Here is a 22103-nt window from a genome sequence, read left to right as displayed (position 1 = left end):
TAGCCATGGTCAATTATACTTCTGAAGTGAGCCATAAAAAGGGAAATGGCGAGAGTATCATGAAGATGTATATGATTTTAATCTATCAATGAATATATTCTCTAATTATAAATATAATAAGGCTTATATATATACTTTTATTTCCTATTAAAAGGTTTGCTTTAACTTTTAACTATAGAATTAGCTTTCAAGTGTACAGACAGGACTCAAGTTCTGTGTGGTGTATATTTCATTACAGAACTTGCTTTCAGTGAATGATTGCAGAAAATTTAATTTTACTAGTACTTACACTGCTAATGTTGATAGAGAAGATATTGGTTTTCAATTATGTTTCCATGGATTTTTATTTGTTTTTTTAATAAACCATCATAAGATTGTTTTATGATATCTTATTTTTTAGTTTTCTTTTATGTTCAACTTGATAAATTGAGTACGATAGAGGGATTGCAGAACATAATGAAGGGTAATTTTAAAGAAAACTTGTACAAGAAAACAAAAAGAATACATTAGACCACACACAGACTCTGATATGTTCATGCCCCTTACTTGATGCCTTTGTCACATTAACTTTAACATGTTCTAAAAGAAATCAAAGCATCTTGAGACAAGTCAAGTATCAAGTTCATATATTTACATTGTACATCATACATTATTTGAACTCTCATCCTCAAAAATACAAGTGTCACAAGCTGGTGTAGGTTATTTATTAATAGATACATGTATTGGTCATTGCTTTATTTCAGCTTCATTGATATGGCTTCAATATTAATGTCAAGTAATTTGTTAATCATTGAATATCACACAAAACACATAAAAATCTGAACAGTATATCTGAACATCGTTTTCACATTATCAAAAACTAGACAATATTAGTATCAAATGCATCAAAATTTAATTCTTTCAGAAATCCCTACTCTACATAATGTGTTCTTCGATATGATCTAACAGTTACTAATATGAAGAGTCCCACAGCAAAATACCACACCTGCAATGCACAACAAACTAGACCAAATAAAAATGTCTATTTGATAGTCGAATGAAAGCTCATCTGTGTTGGTAAATCCTAGTTATAGAGTTCAAGCTTTGTTCCAACACAAGGAAGAAACTCACCATAAAATTTCGGTCGATCTCGTCAGATGCATGATGCACTCACTGACTCTCCGGAAGTCGGAAGTGTCATGACGTCATTAGGAGCGCATCAAAAGTGCCGGTGGGGCCGTCTTCCTGTCACTTTTGATGCGCTCCTGATGACGTCATCACGTTTCCAATTTCCGGAGAGTCAGAGAGTGCATCATGCATCTTTCTTTCTTTTTCTTATTCTCCTTCGAATATTTTTTCAACAAACGCTCCTGCAGTGCTAGAACAAGCCGCTAGGGGGCACAAACTCATTTCACTTCTTTCGTAGTCTAAGAGCTATCTACCAACCAAAATTCATGACCATAGCTTGTCCAGATCATTAGATATCAAAACAGGAAGTTCTGCTGCAGTACTTAGGAAAGCCACCAAGGGGCCCAAAATCTAATCATTTATAGGTCTCATCAAGACCTACCCACCAACCAAGTTTTATAACAATGCATACAAAGCTTCTTGAGTTATGCTGTTCACAGACAAACAAACAAACGGACAAACGCTAAGAAAACATAACCTTCTTGGCGAAGGTAACAAAGCCGTTAAAACAATATATACATGTTCACTTTTGTATATCAATATTTACAGCCGCGTGTTTCTAGGCAGCATATCGTAATCCGGGCTTGGGATGTCGGTGGTGTACATGTCGTTCCGCCGTATGTCGCCAGGGTTGGGGTTGTTGGGTTGTGGCTGGTTGTTCAGACGTGTTAGATTAATATTGCCAGGTTTCAGGTACCCATACTTGTCTGCTGCAGGGTCAACTGGTCCAGAGGCAGCAGTGTTGAGCGGCAGATAGCCATACCTGAAGTTAAAATGTTCTTAAAGTCACTATGCGTTTACAAAGTGTACATAATATGTGACTGAATTGGAATTGATAGGTCAATAGCATAGATTGACTTTCATGCAACCAGTGTTCCAAGATATGGAAAGGATTACCAGTTCTCGTATTATAGTAAGCATTAAAAAAATTAATTCTTTACATATCCTTCCAGCAATACTTTAGCGTGTCTGTATTTCCCTCTCTTCCCCCCTCTCTCTTTCTCTCTCCCTCTCACTCACTCACTCACTCACTCACTCACTCACTCACTCACTCACTCACTCACTCACTCACTCACTCACTCACTCAATCTCTGCGTAACCCAACTTACTTCAGCTCCCTGTAGACGCCGTCTCCCCTAGCTCGGGCGTCGATTCGCTCCTGGCGTTGCAGCTCTGTTTAGAATAAAGGGTTGACAAGTACTTTACTTATGGGTACAGACTCTGAGGAATTGTTTGGGGTGATATGTGGGCTTGTGTGTATGCTTGTCTGCAGCACAGACAGTGGGTGGATATTTGGTTACAGTTGATTGTAAGGGAGGTCGACCAAACCGAGCTGGGCAGTACATGGAGGAATTCAGGAAGTGGCGGACTATGTGTTATATCCAATCAAATTACGCCATACAGTCCTCTCAACAGTTCCAATACATTTCCGAAACCCCCAAACACTTCTCCGATTTCTTGTTTTTCTTTGCTGTTGAATATAATGCTGGGAATATTTAAAAAAAGGGTACATTACGCACCTGAGCGCATCCTGGAGCGCATCTCCATATATGACCCGGACCCGCGGTCCGTTGCCTGCGCTCCTAACGGTTCGTTGTTCAGGGTAGAAGTCCTCAAAGGAGGCCGGTCGGCGACGGGCGGGGGTGGCGGCGTGTCGTCATCCGCACCTATCCCTTCCGCGTACGCGTAGTCCCTTGTCTCTGACGGCACGTAGTCGTACTGGCTTGCAGTGAAGGCTGGAGTCGTTAGGTGCGCTGTGGACATGTACTTCATACGCCGTTGAGTCGTCACCAATCTCACGACAAGCCCAATGGTTATCATGAGCCACAACCCCGCGAAGCCGCTCACTCCGAAGAGGACGTAGCGGAGGTTCTGGAGCTGTTCTTCGGCGGGACACTGTAGGGGTGACGGGGTTGTCGGTGCAGGAGTGGTCCCCACGTCTTCAACATTTATCCAGACCATTGCCGACCCAGTACGCGGATTCTCCGCCTGGTCAATCGCGATGACGACCAAACTGTAGTTGGTGATCGTACTCTCTAGCGGCCACTGTGTGCTGATGATTCCAGTGGTAACATTGATCACGAAGATGTCTCTGATATTTTCTGCGATACCGTAAGTCAGACGACCTGAATCCTCTGTACAGTTTGTGGGTAGGGAGACGTTGCAAGAGTCCGGGCAGTCTAAGTCGCATGCGAAGATGTTGAGGTTGAGATTGGTTCCCACTTGTAAGTCCTGTTGCACGGTCGCTTGGTACACAGCTTGGTCAAACATTGGCGCATGGAAGTTAGGATTCCCAACAAATATAGGTATGGACCCAAACCGACTGAAACTGCCGTCGCTAAGTAAGATGGGAACACCATATTCCCTACCTCCAGTAGTGTCGGGAAATTCCTTGATTGTGAAGATTTCCCCGGTACTTTTAACGATGGAGAAATATTCGCTCACGGCCTCGAATGAAAACTGATTGTTCACGTCCGGATCAACAACCTCCAATGTTACCACCGAGGTGCCAGGTGGTGACGACTGTAAGGCGAAAGGCAATCATTTAGTCGTTCTTTGTTCCTAATTTTAGATAGATTTCTTTGATTTATAAGTTAGTGTCTTACAAGCACACGTAAGAGACTGCACAGATAGATGATGCAGTCATTACCAATGCACGAAACAGTGGAATCCTTAGACAACTACTTTCCTTCAAGTATACATGATATTTGTATGTTTTTAGGAAATGCAAACAAAAGTCATATTGATGGAAAACAACAATGACACTATTCATGATTCACACTTTCTCCGTAAGACCGTTCTCCATTGCCAAACCCCTACACTCTTTCTATTAAAGGGACAGACATATTGCCATCAATGTCATCTCACAGCTGTACTTTTTGTATGATATGATTTCAAAGGAAATAGACAAACATACCTGTGGGATGGCTACCCGTTCTGGCACAGTCAGATTAGGAGGGTTGTCATTGACATCATCCAGGGTGACGTGAACCCAGGCCGTGCTTGTCTTTGGTGTAGCTCCCTGGTCCACCGCTAGTACAGTAATGTTCAGTCCTGAGGGGTGGGTCTCACGGTCCAGGATTGCGTTTGTCCAAATTTCCGCCTCAAAAACCTTGTCTTCGGACAACGTTCTTGTGCCGGTTATCCAGAACAATTCTAGAAGGAATGTTGAGATCTCGTCAGCACACTTAGTAATGCGTAAAGTCTTGTTCTCGCATAGAACTTTCGATCAGTCTCTCTGGTTTTCTTGAATTGGCCCAGTGTTGATGTGAGATCTAGGTCGAAAGCTCTAAGTAAGAACTACATGTATTTCTTGCTTGTGTTGGAACAAAAGTTTGAACTTTCGTGACAATTAGACAACTCATTATTTCTCTATTGTCTTGAGGGTAAGTAATAATCAAGTAATTATCAAGTAATAATCAGGCAGTAACGTCCTACCTGAAATGTCATCATTGCTTGAAAGCAAAATCCGGACTTGTCCTTCCGCTTCCGTATCGTTGTCACTTGCCCTTATTGTGCGCACCCTTCGGGACAAGAACGGCAGCACCCCGCTATCTTCACTCATTGTATGAAGAACCGGAGTATCCAAGAATTCTGGCGCGAAGAAATTAGTATTGGCGACGTCGATGACAACCTGTTATGACATGAAAAAAGACTGATTATGAAATACATAACTATATAATGCTCGGGTCAAGTTGGAGATTTGAAAGCTGTTAATATGACCATTCTTTTGCTTGCTTCCTCCTAGTGCATTTACCTCTGTTCAGATCATTCTATAATTTATGCAGCCAAGGATTCCCAGCTAGCACGGGGCTGTATGTTACATTGAGGCTAATACGAGACGGGGATTCGCCAGGCCTTCATCCTGGTGAATGATAAGATCATACCAGAGTATCACCAGCCAAATTTAGCTACCTATAAAGCTATAAACTCTTTCAAAGCCATGTCCTACAAAATGTTCTACAAAACGAGCTACAGCACTTCGAATGATAACAATGGTTAAATCTACGTCCCCAAAAGATCACAACAGTATTGTGTATCATACCTTTGTCGTGGCGCTGAGTTGGGGTTCCCCCATGTCTGTAGCTGTGATGATCAGTTCGTATTGATGAATATCGTCCTGAAACAGGTGAGTTGTGGCCCTGATGTCGCCAGTAGAGCTGGTGATGTTGAACATTGCTTCCCCTATTGTTGGTACTGCAGGCTGTAAGCCATACTGTCCTGAAAATGTTAGAAAAATTCTTAGAATATGTAATATCATGTATTCTGTATAGGAAAGGCATTTAACTAGATTAATCTCCCTCACTACAGTAACAAGCACCCATCATAGGCTAAAGAGACAATAAAATACCACCACTCTAGCTAAAGAAGACCATACAAACAGCCTAACCTAAAGAGAACAATCGTGGCAACCCCAGCCTAGTCTAAAGATTCTGAAGAGAAGGCTAGCCTAAAGAGAACAATGATTATCATATATACAGTACTAACCACAACAATAACTACACAGCAACAACTAACCGTGTGTTAGGTACACCGTATAAAAACCCTAGCACTAAAGAACTATAATCTTACCTGTGATGGTATAGAACACTAGTGCGTTGACTCCCGAGTCCTGGTCAGTGGCGCTAACGGTTACCAGTACGTCCTCTGTGGGCACATTGCGGTGAGTTGAAGCGTTGTAGTTGTCCCGCTCGAAAACGGGTGGGTTATCGTTGACGTCTGTCACCTCGACCAACAGTGGGGCAGTAGAGGTTCTATTTGGATGGCCCTTGTCTGTGGCTGCGATCGTCAGATTGTAGCTGGGTCTGTCTTCATAATCCAAACGACCAGTGAGGTGGACAACACCAGACATATCTAGGGGCAAAAATGAGAACAATTTTTTTCATGTTTAAGGAAAAATTTAGATGAACATACATACACCGAAAAAGGTTCTACAACGTACAAATATATGCATGCTCATTCCACTTACTTATGGTTAAATAGAAGTAAATTATGTCATGCTTACCGTCTATTAAGAACAGGTCGCTTCCCTCTCCATGTAATGAGAATCTGATGTCCCCATTCGTGCCAGAATCCTCGTCTGATGCGCTGATGCTGATGTTAAGCTGCAAAAGACGTTAAAAGTGATGCATAAGTTAGTTCATGCATTAAGATGCATTTTTTGTTCTATAGACTTTAAATGCATACCTAAAGGCATTCATGATCAGTGCGATATTTTGCATTAAAACTGGAAATGTTCTGAATAAGGAAATATGTTTAGTATCGGCACATAGTACCCCTCATTAGCACATTTGCATCAGTATTTCATACTTTAGGCAAGCCTGGTTTTGTTTACCTCAGCTTTATTTTCATCTTCCCGAAGGTCTGTGCGATAGGCTGGAGCAGCAAATGCCGGTGCATGGTCGTTGATGTCCAGGACTCGTACATGTACAGTGGTGGTGCCGTTCAAGGAAGGGACTCCCATGTCTTCAGCCTATATATAAGAGTAACAAATGTTATGAATTAGTAGTAGAAACAACGATTACTCACTAGCTAGCTATCCTGATGGTTGAACGATTCATGAAGAAGTTCTATCAGTGGATATGGCTGTAGTGATCGCATTGCTCATAAGATCATCAAATGAAGAATAAACATTTCAGGCAACCATTCTGGGCCGTACTTACAAGTATTGTCAGGGTATAGCTGTCCGTTGTCTCTCTATCTAGGGGTGTCGACACTGTGATTGCTCCGTTGGCGTCAATGCTAAAAGGGCTCCCTGAAAAGAAAATGAGACCAGTCAGTACCAAAAAAGAGGCATATGATAAAACTAAAGATACTAATTACTAAAACATAAGGGCTAGCATTCTTCTTTGATACATACATGTATATGATATCTGTCTTCTCAACACTATAAGACGAACATGCGTGTATACGTACCGTTAGGATAGATGGTGTAACTGAAGTCGGCATTGGACCCGGTATCCATGTCTGTAGCCAGAACTGTCCCTACTACAACGCCTGTAGTACCCTCCAACGCTTCGAAATTGTAGCTGCTGCTGTCAAATGTTGGGTTTTCATCATTTGTGTCATTGACGTGGATGGTAACCTGTTGAAAATTGTGTACAATGAGATGTAGGAAATAGATGATTCCATACAATAGCTGAAAGTCAAATGTCATCAGATCTCAAACAAAACATGAAGTCCTATTCTTCCATCTTGTAGCTTTAGAAAAATCACACAATATTGATTCTAACCGAGGTGTAGTCAAAGCTTTTTCCTGGACATGAAATCTCGACGACTACAGCAAACGTGTATCGTGCTCTTGTCTCTCTGTCAAACCTGGCTCCTCTTGTACTGATCTCTCCCTGAAAAAGATCATTAGACATACTGATGTTCCAACCTCTTTGCAGCATGCTTTTACCAGAGTATGGCACCTCACCAATGATATACATATTTTGTTTGTTGGGGTACTGATCTGTCTACTTCTATAATTGTTGTTCAACCATATAGTTAAATGAGATGTATGTGCTTACCAGGCTTTAAAATGAACATTGAAAGTATAGTAAAATGACTGACACGTTAAAGCATTGACTGACACGTTAAACCGTGTACTACAGTGTAACAAGGCGGTATCTTAGCTTGCAACATGTCCATGTAGTGGCATCAGTCATTCTGAAGGGAGTAGTTATGCAGTTGAAGAATAAATTTGTTAGGTAACATGAAGGTGACACTGTGTGAACTGACCGTTGTTTCGTTGACAGTGAACTCAGAGTCGTCAGAACTTGCCGCCATTTTGTACTTCAGTGGGCAGTCAGCGGGGGCAGGCGTACTTCCGTATTGGACTGCGGCATGAAGTTGTGTCGCCACTTGTACGTCGTCGTTGTTCTCCTCTACATGCCCCTCAAATTCTACCCCGTTGAAGGACACACGAGTGTCAGAAGTATCTATTGTGCTGATTTTTATACTGACAGAAACTGTGGAATTCATGGGAGGATTTCCTTTATCTGTAGCCGCTACAGTGATGTTATACATGATACTGCCTGAAGGACCTACAAGCCGAATGATGCCGTTGGAAGAATCTATACTGAACAGCGTTGAACTGTCGTCAACGAGGCTGTAGGATACTTCAGCATTGGTACCACTGTCCTTGTCTGTTGCGTCAACGGCTGTTACTATAGCAGGATAGGTAACATAGAGCAGAGTGACTTCATAGATGTCGGCACGATATGCAGGAGGGTTGTCGTTTATGTCGGTGAGGCTCACGCGAACCTCTACAGTGGAAGAAAATGTACCGTCAGAGGCTTGCACCTTAAAACTGGATTGCTTTGGGTGCGTCGCGTTGTCGAAATCAAGAACAGATACGACCGTCAGCGTTCCTGTGTTTTCATCGATGGCAAAATTTTCCACAGCTTCTGTAAAGGAGTACTGTATCTGTGCGTTTGTACCGATATCAGAGTCTTCTGCCTTGATGTTTCCTAGCACTGTTCCTACCTCGGTCTCTTCGAGTACTGTCAGTTCATAGTCCGGTGCCGTGAATGCTGGGGTGTTATCGTTCACATCCTCGACCGTAATTTCTAAGTAAAAACCATCTGTCACTAGAGGGGGGTTCCCGCCATCGCTAGCCAAAATCTCCAGCCGGTAGAAGTCTTTCGTTTCACGATCAAGTTCATCGGCGATTCTAACCTCCCCTGTTCTCGAGTTCACGGTGAATCTGCCTTCCGCACCGGATCGTATTTCGTAGAATACGCGGCCGTTTGCTCCCTCGTCCGGGTCCACGGCTAGCAAAGTTTTGAGGGTATAATTTTCCAAGTAACCCGAAGGAGAAAAAAACAATATTGAGCTGTGTGTATCGCCCACCAAATACCGACATTGCAGAATTTAATGAGCGCATAAAGGAATCTATGAACAATATTAATAGGGAAAGAACAACTTGTTACATTATTGGTGATTTCAATATTAATCTGTTAAACAACACTAACAAACCCACTACTGATCATGTAAATGAAATGTTCTCATCTGGTTTTTACCCACTTATATGCAAACCTACCAGAATTACACCCTACTCTGCTACCTTGATAGATAACATTTATACAAATTCTGTTAGCAACAATATCAAAGTTGGCATCCTTATCACTGACATATCAGATCACTTCCCAATATTCCTTACATCCGATTTAAACGAGCCAGTAAGGCAGACAGACAAAATATCTTATCGTCAAGTTAACACAACTAACATTCAGAAATTTACACAATCCCTATCAGAAATAGTATGGACCGACGTATTAAACGAAACAGACACAGAAAAAGCATATAATCAATTTTTTGGAACATACGGATCGTTATTCGAAAAATGTTTCCCAAAGAAAATTACAAAAATCTCCCAACATTCTCGCAGAAAACCCTGGCTAAGCAGTGGATTGTTAAAGTCAATACGCAGAAAAAACAAGCTCTTTACTAAATATGTCAAGAACCCGACGCCCTTAAATCACAGTATCTATAAAAAATACCGGAATAAGTTAAATCATCTCCTAAAAAATGCAAAGAAGGAATACTATCACAGAAAGTTCAATGAAGCCACCAGTAATATAAAACAAACATGGAACCTGATAAATGACGTTTTGAATCGTAATAAAAGTAAATCAGCTGGTCCAAACAAAATACAAATTGGTACCAAAACTAACCGAAAATAAAGAAGAAATATGTAACGAATTCAATGTATTTTTTCATTAATATTGGACCTACGCTTGAGAGTAAAATCCCAAAAGGAATACAAGACCCTCTTAGCTACATCACCTTACAAGTAAATTCTAACCTAACAACTTTTATACCACCAACCTGTGCTGAAATTACAGATATTATCAAAAACTTAAAGACTCAGCTGCTGGTCATGACGAAATAAGCCCTAAAGTACTAAAGTTATCACTGCCCTATGTTATTGCCCCTCTAACGCATATTTTGTCTCTATCCTTGCAAAATGGAGTTGTTCCTCACCCACTAAAAGTCGCAAAAGTGACGCCTATTTTTAAAAGCAGTGATCCACTTAGCGTTAATAACTATCGACCAATATCTGTCCTTCCCTGCGTATCTAAGGTCTTAGAAAAACTAGTATATAATCGTCTTCTGAAACATTTAAATCAAAATAACATCCTATATAAACACCAATATGGCTTCAGAAAGGGCTATTCTACGTCTCTAGCACTCATACACTTAATGGAAAAAATCTCTACCGCTATAGATAACAAAGAATACACTATAGGAATCTTTCTCGATCTATCAAAGGCTTTTGATACAGTTAATCATTCCATTCTACTCAATAAACTAAAACGATATGGTATATGTGACACCGCAATAAAATGGTTCTCTTCTTATCTATCCAATAGACAGCAATACGTAACCCTTAATGATAATAAATCACAACTCAAAATGATAGAATGTGGTGTCCCACAGGGTTCGATACTAGGACCCCTACTTTTTTTGATTTATTTAAATGACCTCGAAAAAGCATCCTCAATTATATTCTTTATCCTATTTGCAGATGATTCAAATCTTTTTCTTTCAAACTCGAATTTTGATACGCTAGTAAACCTGGCTAACGAAGAATTGAAAAAGGTTATATCGTGGTTTGAGGCAAATAAATTATCAGTCAATGTTAAGAAGACATACTACCTTATTTTCTGTAATAGAAATAAAACCTACAATAGAAGCGCCAAAATCTTTTAAAAAATGTGACCCTTTCTCAAGAGAGTCAAGCCAAATTCTTAGGTATAATCATTGATGAACGATTGACCTGGAAACCACATATAACTATGTTAGGTAAAAAAATTTCAAAAACTATCGGTATTATTGGAAAAATTAAACATCTTCTCACTCAAAAAACCATTATTACCATATACAATAGCTTAATATACCCATATCTAACCTACGGGAATATAGTCTGGGGATGCGCCTACAAAACCACACTACAGCCCCTAGTATTACTCCAAAAAAGATTTGTTCGTTCAGCCACCGGCGCCAGTTTCCACGCACATTCTGCACCTTTGTTTACAAAACTTAATATTTTGAATATTTTTGACATAAACAAACTTCATCTGATGCTATTTACGTTAAATTCCTTACTTGTTCTCTTCCAGACACATTTAATGGTCTTCTAAATCTTAATTCCCATTTTCATACTTACCATACTCGACAAAGTGCCCATTTCCATATCCCCCTAGTTAGAACGTCCGTAGCCCAAATGAGTGTAAAATATAAATGTATAACTACTTGGAATAATCTCCCGCTCCACCTAAAATGTTTAACATCAATAATTAGCTTTAAACGAAATCTTAAAAATCACCTACTTTTCTTTTCCACCGACATTTGATTTCTTATTACTTTGATTTTATCTGTATAAGTTTGAATCTCCGTTTCTCTTTAAAATTCATTTATTTTCTTGAGTTATTGCTTCAATTCTGCCAATGTCTGTATTGCAGTTAAAGTTCTGTTAACGTTAAAGTTATAGTTTTTAACATATCATTTCTAATTAGCGTTATTTATCAATCACTTTTGTTATTCATGTTACTATTTGTTTTGTTACTATCATCATTTTGATCATATTGATCAAATTTATTAATTACCTATTGTTATTTATTATTATCATTTGATTTGTTAGCACTATTTCAGTTGTTAATTAATTTTGTAATTAATTCAATTATGTTTAGTTTTGGTTAGTATAGAGGAGGAGGGCTTAGCATAAGCTAAATAAGCTTTTTCCCTCCTCCTGCACCTGTTTTATTTGTTATTAGTGTATTATGTATAATTTTTATTGCTGTTGTGCAAATAAACAAACAAACAAACAAACAAACAAAAGTGGCGATGATGGAGCCTTCGGTTTCATTTTCATACAAAGACATTCGAACTGGTGAAATTTCAATGAACGTGGGGCTGTGGTCGTTGATATCCAGAACTGAGATCGTCAGATTGGCTCGAGATTCCCTTCTCAGGCTTTCATTTGAAGGGTTATCTTCAGCGACGATTGTCAGATGGTAGACGGGCGTATTTTCTCGGTCTAAGCCGGCAATGGTTGTGATTTCGCCCGTATTGTTATCAATGGCGAAGACGTTTTGGCAACAGTCAATGCTGTACGTGATGTGACTGTTCAAGCCGAAATCAGCGTCAGTGGCTGATATGCCACGGCCGTCCTGTAGCATGGATTGGAGTGTGTACAATTTAAGAACTTTTGCTTTTGTAAATCTGTTTCATGGTCTACATTCAACACTATCCTAGAGGAGACACAACAGTTAACTAGAAATGTAACGTCTGATCTTTTAATTCTTACTCAAACACATTCATATATATGGTGACAGGAGTCTAAATCCCTCCTGCTATAAAATTGCAACATGATGTAACCCTAGTTACTATGGTGACAGACGTCTGGTTCAGGTCATTGACCTTATTGGTTTGGAGAACAAGAGGAAAACATAATGATCATTGGGAAGTTTTATCGAATAGCTCATACTGTTAAACGTAGTCTAGTATATGGTATTTGCACAGCAAAGCTGCCACTACGTATACTATGATTGAAATTCATGCTTACAATAGCGACAGGTTGTCCTGTGTCGGCGTTCTCGGCTATCCGTCCGCTGTAGGCCGTCTCGAGGAAGACTGGAGAGTGGTCGTTCACGTCCTCCACTTGTACAGTGATTTCTATGGAGGCCTAGTACAGCAAAACACAAGCCATTTAACAAAATTTTACAGATACACACTACTAGCACCAGAAATTGAAATTCCGAAGCAGGACATGAAAATGATGAGAACAGTTCTAGCCTAAGTGTAGTTTTCTTTCTAATGTCGCTTAAGATTCGCTGGTGTGGTAATGTAACCTGAATTTTGCACATTTTTCTTGATACCTATTGCCATTATTTATTTTGTTTGCGTTGGGAAGTCAGAACATAACGGCTGCTTCAGTCTTTAACGTAGAGATAAATATGCTTACCGACGAGTAACATCCACCAGGGTCTGCCGCAGAGATGGTCAGTTCGTACAACTCTTCTTCCTCTCGGTCAAGAACCTTCGCCGTGGTAACTTCTCCCTGCAAGACAAGATTCAGAGCATTGTTTACAGTTTTAGTTCCTGTCTCTGAGGTTGTCATCGTAGGAAATAAGATAAAGATTACCAGCCTCAGACAACACCTTCCTTTTTGATTGCCACGCGTACGGTTTGAAATACTTACACTACATGAAAAGTGGGATTTCCCAATGCTGGTAAATTTCAGGTAATGTTAAGACAATGCAACGAAGTATATGATCTGAATGTATGTACGGAAGATAATGGCACCAAGCTTACCGAAGTTGAGTTTAGTTCAAAGCTCTTAGACGTGTGAGTGAAGCTGTAGATGATGTCACCATCGTCAAATGGTCGCTTGTCCCGGAGGTTGATGACAGGAGTACCGGGTGGCTGTTCCTCCGGTACCGATACGCCGAATTTGCTGTTAGGAAACAGTTGCATGGTTTTATTACAAAATGTTAGGTAGATTATGGATTCCAATTATGAAAGTGACTAATAGTAATCCATGCTCAATCCTCATTTCATAGTTGCAAGTGAGCTACCAGACAATCACTCTTCTAAGTGTTTTGGAACATCGAGCTTTGTGATATACTTTGTCAGATGGAATTGTGCTGATTTCAGAATTGTTAGAAGGAAAATATAGCGATATAGACGTAATATGGACACAACTTACCTGGAAGTTGTGTTTACTCCACCAGTGTCAATGAATGTGAACGGCAATGTTGTTGTTGCGTTGTGTACTCCGTCAGTTGCCATCACGACGACTTCTACCTGCTCATCCAAAAGAAGTCCAACATGCCTGAGCAGGTTTTGCGTCAGCTCACGCCGAGCAGTCACCACACCGCTGTTGTCGACTTCGAAGTACTCCGATGCCGTGGCAGAAGGAATGCTGTACGCTACGGCTGCGTTTTCTCCAGTGTCGGCATCTTCGGCTGACGCTACTGCAAGAATCGTCTGCACGGGCGTCCTATCCCGGAGGTAGAAGGTCGTCACGAGATCTGCTCCGAACACTGGAGGGTTGTCGTTCACATCCTCTACTGTTATCTCAACTGGAATGCTGCCACACTCTTCGCTGACGACATGGCCAAGGTTATAAACCATCCTAGTCCAACTGATGCCGAATCTGACACTAGGGGTTGTTTCTCTGTCTATGGGGTTATTGACAATCAGGTTACAGGTTGTACCAGACGACGAGTTTGCCACTACGAACGATGAAACGTTGAACATGTCATCGATGAAGCAGGTGGCCTTGCCGTAGACAATGGAACAGTTCTGACAGCTCGTAACGTCAGGAATCGACACGGTGTACGTAGTGGCACTGGATGTTTCTTCCAGAATGTTGATCCGCGCGAAACTGGGTCCGCAGGTTTGCAGCAGGGGTGTTGGTGCTAAGGTACGTGTGATGTCTGTGGAGGAAGAGTGGTCAAGATTTTGGACCTCAAATGATGGTGTCCTCACAGGTAGTATATATTCAATGCAAAACTGCTAATGCTATCATCTGATAGCACTAGAAGATAGAACTTCTGATAGAACTGACATCTTCCCAATGCAACCTACGGACTAAGAAAGAAGTCGACAGTCCATTTGAAAACATGTGACACAGTTGTACTTTTCAATATACAACATAACTATAAGCTGTAAACATGAAATGAAGCTCCACCATTATTCGTACAAACTATTTAAACAATTTGAAATCAGTATTTCAGAAGATCATGCCAGTACACTTTGGTTATTTCAACTAACAATTCAACTAACGTGTAAACTGGCCGAGATGTTGGCAACACACTCACTTGTAATGATTGTCCTGTCACTCTCTGTCCTGTAACCGCCTTCGTCACTGAATGCAAACACCTCGAGTGTGTACAGTGCACCAGTGGCCAGGGCAACGGGCGAAGAGGCCGTGTTGCTTGTTGCGTTGTCAACCGTCACCGTGTGGCGGGGACTACCATCATCTGATGTGAACAAGACTCCGTATCCAGAGACCACACCTCCAGTTGACGGTTCCCAAGCCGCTATGCTCGCTGAGACTGTGTCTGTTGTGATGGTTCTCGGAGGATTTGGCTCTGTACAAGTATACAAATACCAAGGTCAAGGACAATAACAATAGAAGGGCTGCCATGTCAAATTGAAGACACTGTTTAGCGAACGAGCTTGCTGCATGCTGACATGTCTCAGGTTCTGTAGTTTTAAGCAGTGATGTTTCTTCCTAGATTTTGCTGTTAGATATTGAAAAACAGTTCTATTTTTACTTTTACGTATAACCGAAATCTATTCTGGCCATACCGTAATGGTTAAGAGTTTAACACTTACTTGTCCTTTGTATCTTTGTGCTTGCCACGCTTTCCCTCTTACTAGCCTCAGTTACGACGCTAATTGTGTACAGTGTTCCCGGCGTTAGACCAGTAAAGGTGTACTCCAGCGGGTCTCCATCATATACAGTTCCTGCATGGTTGTCACCATCACGAGGAGAAATACTAATAAAGTAGCTGTCCTTGTTCCCAGCTGCAGCTGCCCACGTGATGTTGATGCTGTTTTCTGTTGCCTCGACGATGCTCACGTTTCTTGGTGGGGCTACATCTGTATACATTTTCAACAATTGTGGAAAACAATAGATCATGGTTGAAAGAAATTGTGCATGTGCCTTCGGATATGGTATTGATATTGTAATCATTTTAAAGCAGGTCTTGGTATGTTTTCCACTTACCTGTCCTTCGAGCCGCCCAATTTTCCTCACTGGTCACCCCACCACTGACAGTTCTGATGCTGACAGTGTAAAAGGTCCAACCCATCAGACCAGTGAAGAGGTACTCTAGTGGTTCACCATCGTCCACGCTTCCGGTAGGGTTGTCACCATCAGCAGGAGAGATGCTGATGCTGTAGTTGTCTTTGGCACCATCTGCAGATCCCCAGGTGATGTTGATGCTGTTCTCCGTTATTTCAGTAAATGTGATAAAACTTGGCATGGCTACGACTGCAATTGAGCATTGACATTAAAAAAAGGACATCATTATGCTTTTACAGATAACATACGTTTTAAATACTACATATCCTCTGCAAGTCACTAAAATTGGCAATGGCCATTCCCAGTTATGACCCTGAGGATTTACAGTTAAAGCTATACTACCAGTAAGGTGTAGCTTATCTTATCACCATTGAAATGGAGGAAATTAGATATGATATCTATGACTCAGCATTAGTACGTGAATACTAACACTCTTAAACATGTCTACCACCCTTTGAATTGAAAATGACAATAAGTTAACAAATAGAATTATCTTACTCGTTCTCTGACTCCCTTCGATCGGCAGGCTTTCCACGCCGTTCTTGATACCGTACACTCTAACGGTGTACAAGGTTCCTGGTTGCAGACCAGAGATTCCATGACTGGAGTTGTACCCAGGAATGACATCCACGTTCTCAGTGTCCCCAAACTCCTGGTAGGTCACATTGTAGGTATCAACAGAACTGGATGCATTCCAGGACACTTCAATATCGTACAAACTAGTCACAAATTGAAGATTCGTAGGAGGTTCTGGTCCTATGGAAAACATACAGAAGTGACAAAAATTAGTACCGGGTATTTAACGGGTAACGCTTTATTCCGACATGTAATCACCAGACCTGGTGACGGCACACTCAATTTTTTTCAACTTATATTAATGCCGCCACCAAAATAGGGGACAAATACATGACAGGACAATACTCATTTTCACCTGAGCGAAGTGAGGAAAGTACTCGTATCTTCTTGAGAAGTAGATTCTCGAGAAAGTCGAAACCGGTCTCATCGCTGTCATTTTCACAACGCTACGAATGACTTTGTCCAAAGTATCGTCACACATTATGTCAACTGAGCAACTAATAATTGAGTTTTCCTAATACTAACTATTGGTTCTGTTTCTTCTTTATATGGTCATTCTGTACTGTTAACGCACATAGACTCAACGCACCCTCTCAACCAAATTCCAAAATGTAATCTCCCTGTCATGTCGTCAACGAATGACGTATTTATCCAACATGTTAACCACCATTTTCCATATTTTAAACCTTTTAACCAATCTTCCGTTCCTTGTAATTTGTACATGTATATGTTAAGCTTCGTAGATGAAAGAATCTTACTTGTTCCATGGTTTATCTGCTTCGGGTCGCTTTCAACACCGTTCTTGAGACTGTAGACCCGGACCGTGTACAGGGTTCCTGGCAACAGACCCTCAATGGTGTGACTGGTGTGTGTAGTGGATGTGGAATACCCAAAACCGGACGCCAAGCAGGTGACTTCGTAGGAATCAGCAGAACTAGAGGCAGTCCAGGACACCTCAAGGCTGTCCGCGTTCACTGTGATGATCTGAAGGTTTGTAGGAGCCTCTGGCCCTAAAGGGGTCGACAGGTATCAGTTATTATTATCCCACGCCAGGCTTACAGCCTACCATTTTCAGGTATCAATCATTAGACAATAGTCAACACTCCATTGATACTGCGAACTATGAATTTAACATACTTTTCACTGACTAATTTTATGTACCAGATGTTTAAAAACACTTTTTTGCATTCTTTTATCAAATTAAATACAAATTATTTAAATCCAAACAACGTTTCGTTAAAATACACAGCCCAACATTGTAAATAAAAGGAGCTTACTGATAGTATGAATTCGCTGAAGGGGATCGCTTTCTACACCGTGTCTGATTCCGTACACCCTGACAGTGTACCCCGTTCCAGCCGTCAGATTACCAATGGTGTGTGTGGTGCTAGGCGTGGAGGCCACAGACTCAACCTCAGGGTCACCAGGTGCCTGGTAGGTCACTCGGTATGTATCAGCAGAACTAGACGCGTTCCATTCTGCTACAAGTCTGTCTGTGCTCAGTCTGGAGAAACGAAAATTTGCAGGAGCCTCGGGTTCTAAAGAAAAGATAAAAACACATTTTACAATTACATCATCATTCAGCAAGAAATTACTTGATTTACGTGAAATTTGCTTAAAGCAGGAAGTAATTGGTCATCGAAACTGTAGAAGGCACATGCACTCCTAGTCTGTTCACCATATACTAATACAAGAAAGTGTCTGCATAAGAATGTCCCAGTACGAAAGAATAGATCAGCAGTTTGTTATGATAGACCATGTGAAGGTTAACATCATGCATTTTGTTGCATACACTTCTGATAATTGCCACATGAAGTAACACAAATTTCTTACTTGTTCCCTGGTCTCCTTGTAGCGAGACGCTTACAGACCCAGCCTTGAGACTGTAGACTCTGACCGTGTACAGGGTTCCTGGCAGCAGACTCGTAATGGTGTGTGTGGTGTTGGATGTGGAGTTGACAGATACAGCATCCACACCTCCGGAAGTTGAGTTGAAGATGACTCTGTATGAATCAGCAGAACTAGAGGCATTCCAGGACACATCAAGGCTGTCTGTGTTCACAGTGATGAACCGTAGGTTTGTGGGAGCTTCGGGATCTGAAGATGTTGTAACCAAACGTTTTATTGAGGTTATTTTTAACCATACACGAAGGTTATTTTGGACCATACACAAAGAAGTGTGGACATAGTGCTTCCTCTCTCTCTCACTCTTTCTTTCTTTGTTTCTTTCTCTCTCTCTCTTCAACAATTGAAGAGTCCATGATATTTTCCCTTGTTACTAGCCATTTTGACACTAGACATGTCATGCTTTTTCATAATCTCTTGTACCATGCGTTAAAAACAACATTTGACACATTTTGATAAAAAAATGACCTTACTTGTTCTCTGATGTCCTTCAAGTGGCAGGCTTTGTGCACCATTGCTCAGACTGTACACCCTTATAGTGTACAGGGTTCCTGCAGACAGACCAAAGATACTGCGTGCATTGCTTGTCTGTACCGCATGGTCGGTCTCGTTACCCCCAGACGCCTGGTAGGTCACTCTGTATTCATCAGCAGAACTAGAGCGTGTCCACGCCACATCTAGAATGTTCGTGCCCACAAAGAAGAACTCAAGGTTTGTAGGAGCCTCCGGATCTGTAAAGGTCAGATGAGAGGCACCGTTACCATGTGTTATTGAATAAATATAGAGAACAACTTGGTGTGTTTGACTTGACTCCATCAGAAATATGTATATTCTCATTGGCTGCATTAATACAGACCTTGTGCATGGAAAGCGACTGTCTCGTGATTACCTGTTGTCTGATCTCCCTGGAGCGGTTCGCCCTCCACAACGTTCCTGATCCCGTACACCCTGACAGTGTACAAGGTTCCTCCGGACAGATTCCCAATGATGTGTGTGGTGTCAGTCGTGGAGGCCACAAATTCGATTTCAGGGCCATCAGATGGCTCGTAAGTTACACGGTAGAAATCAGCAGAACTAGTGGCAGTCCACGTCACATTGAGGGTGTCTGTGCCCACTGTGGACAACTGGAGGTCTGTGGGAGCCTCAGGTTCTGAAAAAGAACAAAATATATGTGACGAATTGTAACCTCCTTGAGCGACAAGACTTGTAGCCCCAGAAGACACAAGAGGTTGCAACAAATCGCTTGAGTGCGTCAAAGCTTTGCTTCCATACGCCACTACTAAATGTTTTGTTTTAAATGTTGAAATAAAAAAATGCAAATCGGAAAGCTGCAGCTTTTAGATGATAGCGCTACAGTAACTGTATTTCACTCTACATTCTGGTCATATTTACTAGTAAATAATTACAAGTTACCACTATCTATTGTTGCTTTAATCTACGAACAGTAGGCCCACGCACACGCACAAATAAGTTGCGAAACATGAGCTTACTTGTATCCCAATGTCCTTCCAGTGGCGCACTTTGCAGATATCCGCTGACACTGTACACCCTGACAGCGTACGACGTCCCCGCCGTCAGGTTACCGATGGTGTGTGTGGTGTTAGGTGTGGAGGACACAGAGACAGTTCCTGTATCTCCAGACGGCTGGTAGGTCACCCGGTAGTTATCACCAGTACCAGTCCATTCCAGTCCGAGCCGGTCTGTTTCTCTTAGGATTAACCGAAGGTTTGAAGGCATGTCGGGTTCTGAATAGAACAATGAAATACAGTGCATGTGACAAAGTGTTTCCAAGTACATGTATAGAGCATCAAATAATTCACCATCAATATTGTGGCACAAAGAGAACGACAACACTTCTATAGAGGTGCTCTTCGTTGTACATTTCCATGTTTGGTTAATATCCAAGTCAAACCTACTTAGTCCCAACATATATTTAGAGGAGACACAATCCATACATGTCCTTATTTTCTTCAAGGGGATTGCTTCGTATTTCAAATGGTCTAGGTCTTCAATGTTCAACAATTCGCTGTCTGTCCATGTGAAACCTATTATTTAATCTTCAAGTAAGCCCTTTGCTACCCTTCTGTCGTAATGTTTACACAGTTAACATGTGTCAAGACTGTAACAATGAATAACATTTTCGTATTGCCTGTACCTGCTGGTGTTGTTGTGATGGTCATGGCAGTTGTAGTTTGGCCAGTCGTTTTGGTGGTTGTTGCAACAGCTGCATAGAAATAGAATGATATGAATGGTTAAGTATACGACAAGCTGTGGAAACATGGGTACATGCAATGCATGAGTGGCAGGTGTACAAAGGAAGGCACAAGTAGTCAAGAATGATAGATAATGTACCGATCTCTGTTGTTACTGGAGAAGTTGTACCAGCCGTTGTTGCTTCAGTGGTAGGTGCACCAGCCATTGTTGTTGCTTTAGTGGTAGATGCAGCAGTCATTGTTGTTGATTTGGTGGTAGGCGCAGCAGTCATTGTTGTTGCTTTAGTGGTAGATGCAGCAGTCATTGTTGTTGCTAAAGTAGTAGGCGCAGAAGTCATTGCTGTTGCTGAAGTAGTAGGTGCAGCAGTCATTGTTGTTGCTTTAGTGGTAGATGCAGCAGTCATTGTTGTTGGTTTGGTGGTAGACGCAGCAGTCATTGTTGTTGCTAAAGTAGTAGGCGCAGAAGTCATTGTTGTTGCTGAAGTAGTAGGTGCACCAGCCATTGTTGTTGCTGAAGTAGTAGGTGCACCAGCCATTGTTGTTGCTGAAGTAGTAGGTGCACCAGCCATAGTTGTTGCAGGTGCACCAGCCATTGTTGCTGCTGATGTGGTAGGAACAGCAGGCGTTGTTGCTGCTTTAGTGGTAGGTGCAGCAGTTGTAGCCGCTGTGGCTTGGGCTGCAAGAACTGTTGAAATTTGAATGAAACAATGAAAGTCTTTAGACTCACAATTTTACACAAAGCAAGATAACATAAAATAGCAACTCAGCTTACGCCTGCTTACGCAAATCGCGACACTCAAACCCGAGTTCCTACAAGCCACAATGACTGTTACAGATACTCCTACTTTCTTGGTCTGTTAGGGACTGGAATACATTTCTGCCGGCCATACCCGAAATCCCTGAGGCCGACAAGCTTATGGAAGCAGTCCTACTACAATTAAGAGCGCAGCGCACTCCCCCCCCCCCCCCTGCGTGTCTTACGCCAACTGAGGGGTGTTACGCAGGACCTGTTTTAGAACATTGTTGTTGCTTTAGTGGTAGATGCAGCAGTCATTGTTGTTGCTTCAGTGGTAGGCGCAGAAGTCATTGTTGCCGCTGTAGTGATAGTTGTACCAGTTGCAACAGTCGTCGCTGCTGTGGTTGTACCTACAAAACCTGTTGAGAATAATTGAGTTGGAGATGTGAAGTAAGACGTGAAAGAAATGAGTTAATTTTGTTTTGCTCTGAAGAGAAAGTTTTCATCTGACTCAAATATTTTACCAAATCATTAATTCTATACAAGTCATGTGAATGCATTGGCTTATCAGTGAGTCATCCCTGAAGGCACAAACGGGTGTGGTAGTATGTGGTTGAATGCATTGATGAAAAGTAGCACCTGGTAAGTATAATAATAACGTCATATCATATATCAACGCCTGTAAACTAAGTCTAATTCA

The 22103-nt window shown here is 41.5% G+C and overlaps 3 protein-coding genes across 3 annotated transcripts; all 3 read right to left on the bottom strand.

Moving 5' to 3' along the window:
* Positions 1-663: 663 nt before the first annotated feature.
* On the bottom strand, positions 664-3516 carry LOC109479029. The gene is made up of 3 exons (XM_019780870.1): positions 2688-3516; positions 2277-2340; positions 664-1930 (listed from the first exon to the last, which is right to left on the bottom strand). The coding sequence occupies exons 1-3, from the start codon at positions 3436-3438 to the stop codon at positions 1711-1713; spliced, it is 1035 nt and encodes a 344-aa protein (XP_019636429.1). The 5' UTR covers positions 3439-3516; the 3' UTR covers positions 664-1710.
* Positions 3452-16570, bottom strand: LOC109478922 (protein dachsous-like). The gene is made up of 21 exons (XM_019780729.1): positions 16472-16570; positions 15896-16162; positions 15502-15768; positions 14982-15254; positions 13865-14597; positions 13471-13612; positions 13121-13216; positions 12722-12841; positions 11987-12326; positions 7891-8924; positions 7401-7511; positions 7084-7252; positions 6831-6922; positions 6503-6640; positions 6173-6272; positions 5740-6021; positions 5213-5388; positions 4606-4801; positions 4085-4323; positions 3592-3690; positions 3452-3505 (listed from the first exon to the last, which is right to left on the bottom strand). Exons 2-21 carry the CDS (start codon positions 16152-16154, stop codon positions 3452-3454), a joined length of 4920 nt encoding a protein of 1639 aa, XP_019636288.1. The 5' UTR covers positions 16155-16162; positions 16472-16570.
* A 503-nt stretch (positions 16571-17073) lies between these two features.
* On the bottom strand, positions 17074-20673 carry LOC109478921 (fibronectin-like). The gene is made up of 8 exons (XM_019780727.1): positions 20610-20673; positions 19945-20199; positions 19344-19604; positions 18928-19185; positions 18383-18646; positions 17827-18087; positions 17308-17559; positions 17074-17111 (listed from the first exon to the last, which is right to left on the bottom strand). Exons 1-8 carry the CDS (start codon positions 20632-20634, stop codon positions 17074-17076), a joined length of 1614 nt encoding a protein of 537 aa, XP_019636286.1. The 5' UTR covers positions 20635-20673.
* Between the last annotated feature and the right edge of the window lie 1430 nt (positions 20674-22103).

Source organism: Branchiostoma belcheri, unplaced genomic scaffold (assembly GCF_001625305.1).
Source record: "Branchiostoma belcheri isolate BF01 breed outbred unplaced genomic scaffold, Haploidv18h27 scaffold46, whole genome shotgun sequence".
Lineage (NCBI taxonomy): Eukaryota > Metazoa > Chordata > Leptocardii > Amphioxiformes > Branchiostomatidae > Branchiostoma > Branchiostoma belcheri.
The sequence above is the reverse complement of the archived record's forward strand: the minus strand, read 5'-3'. Positions and strand labels throughout refer to the sequence as shown.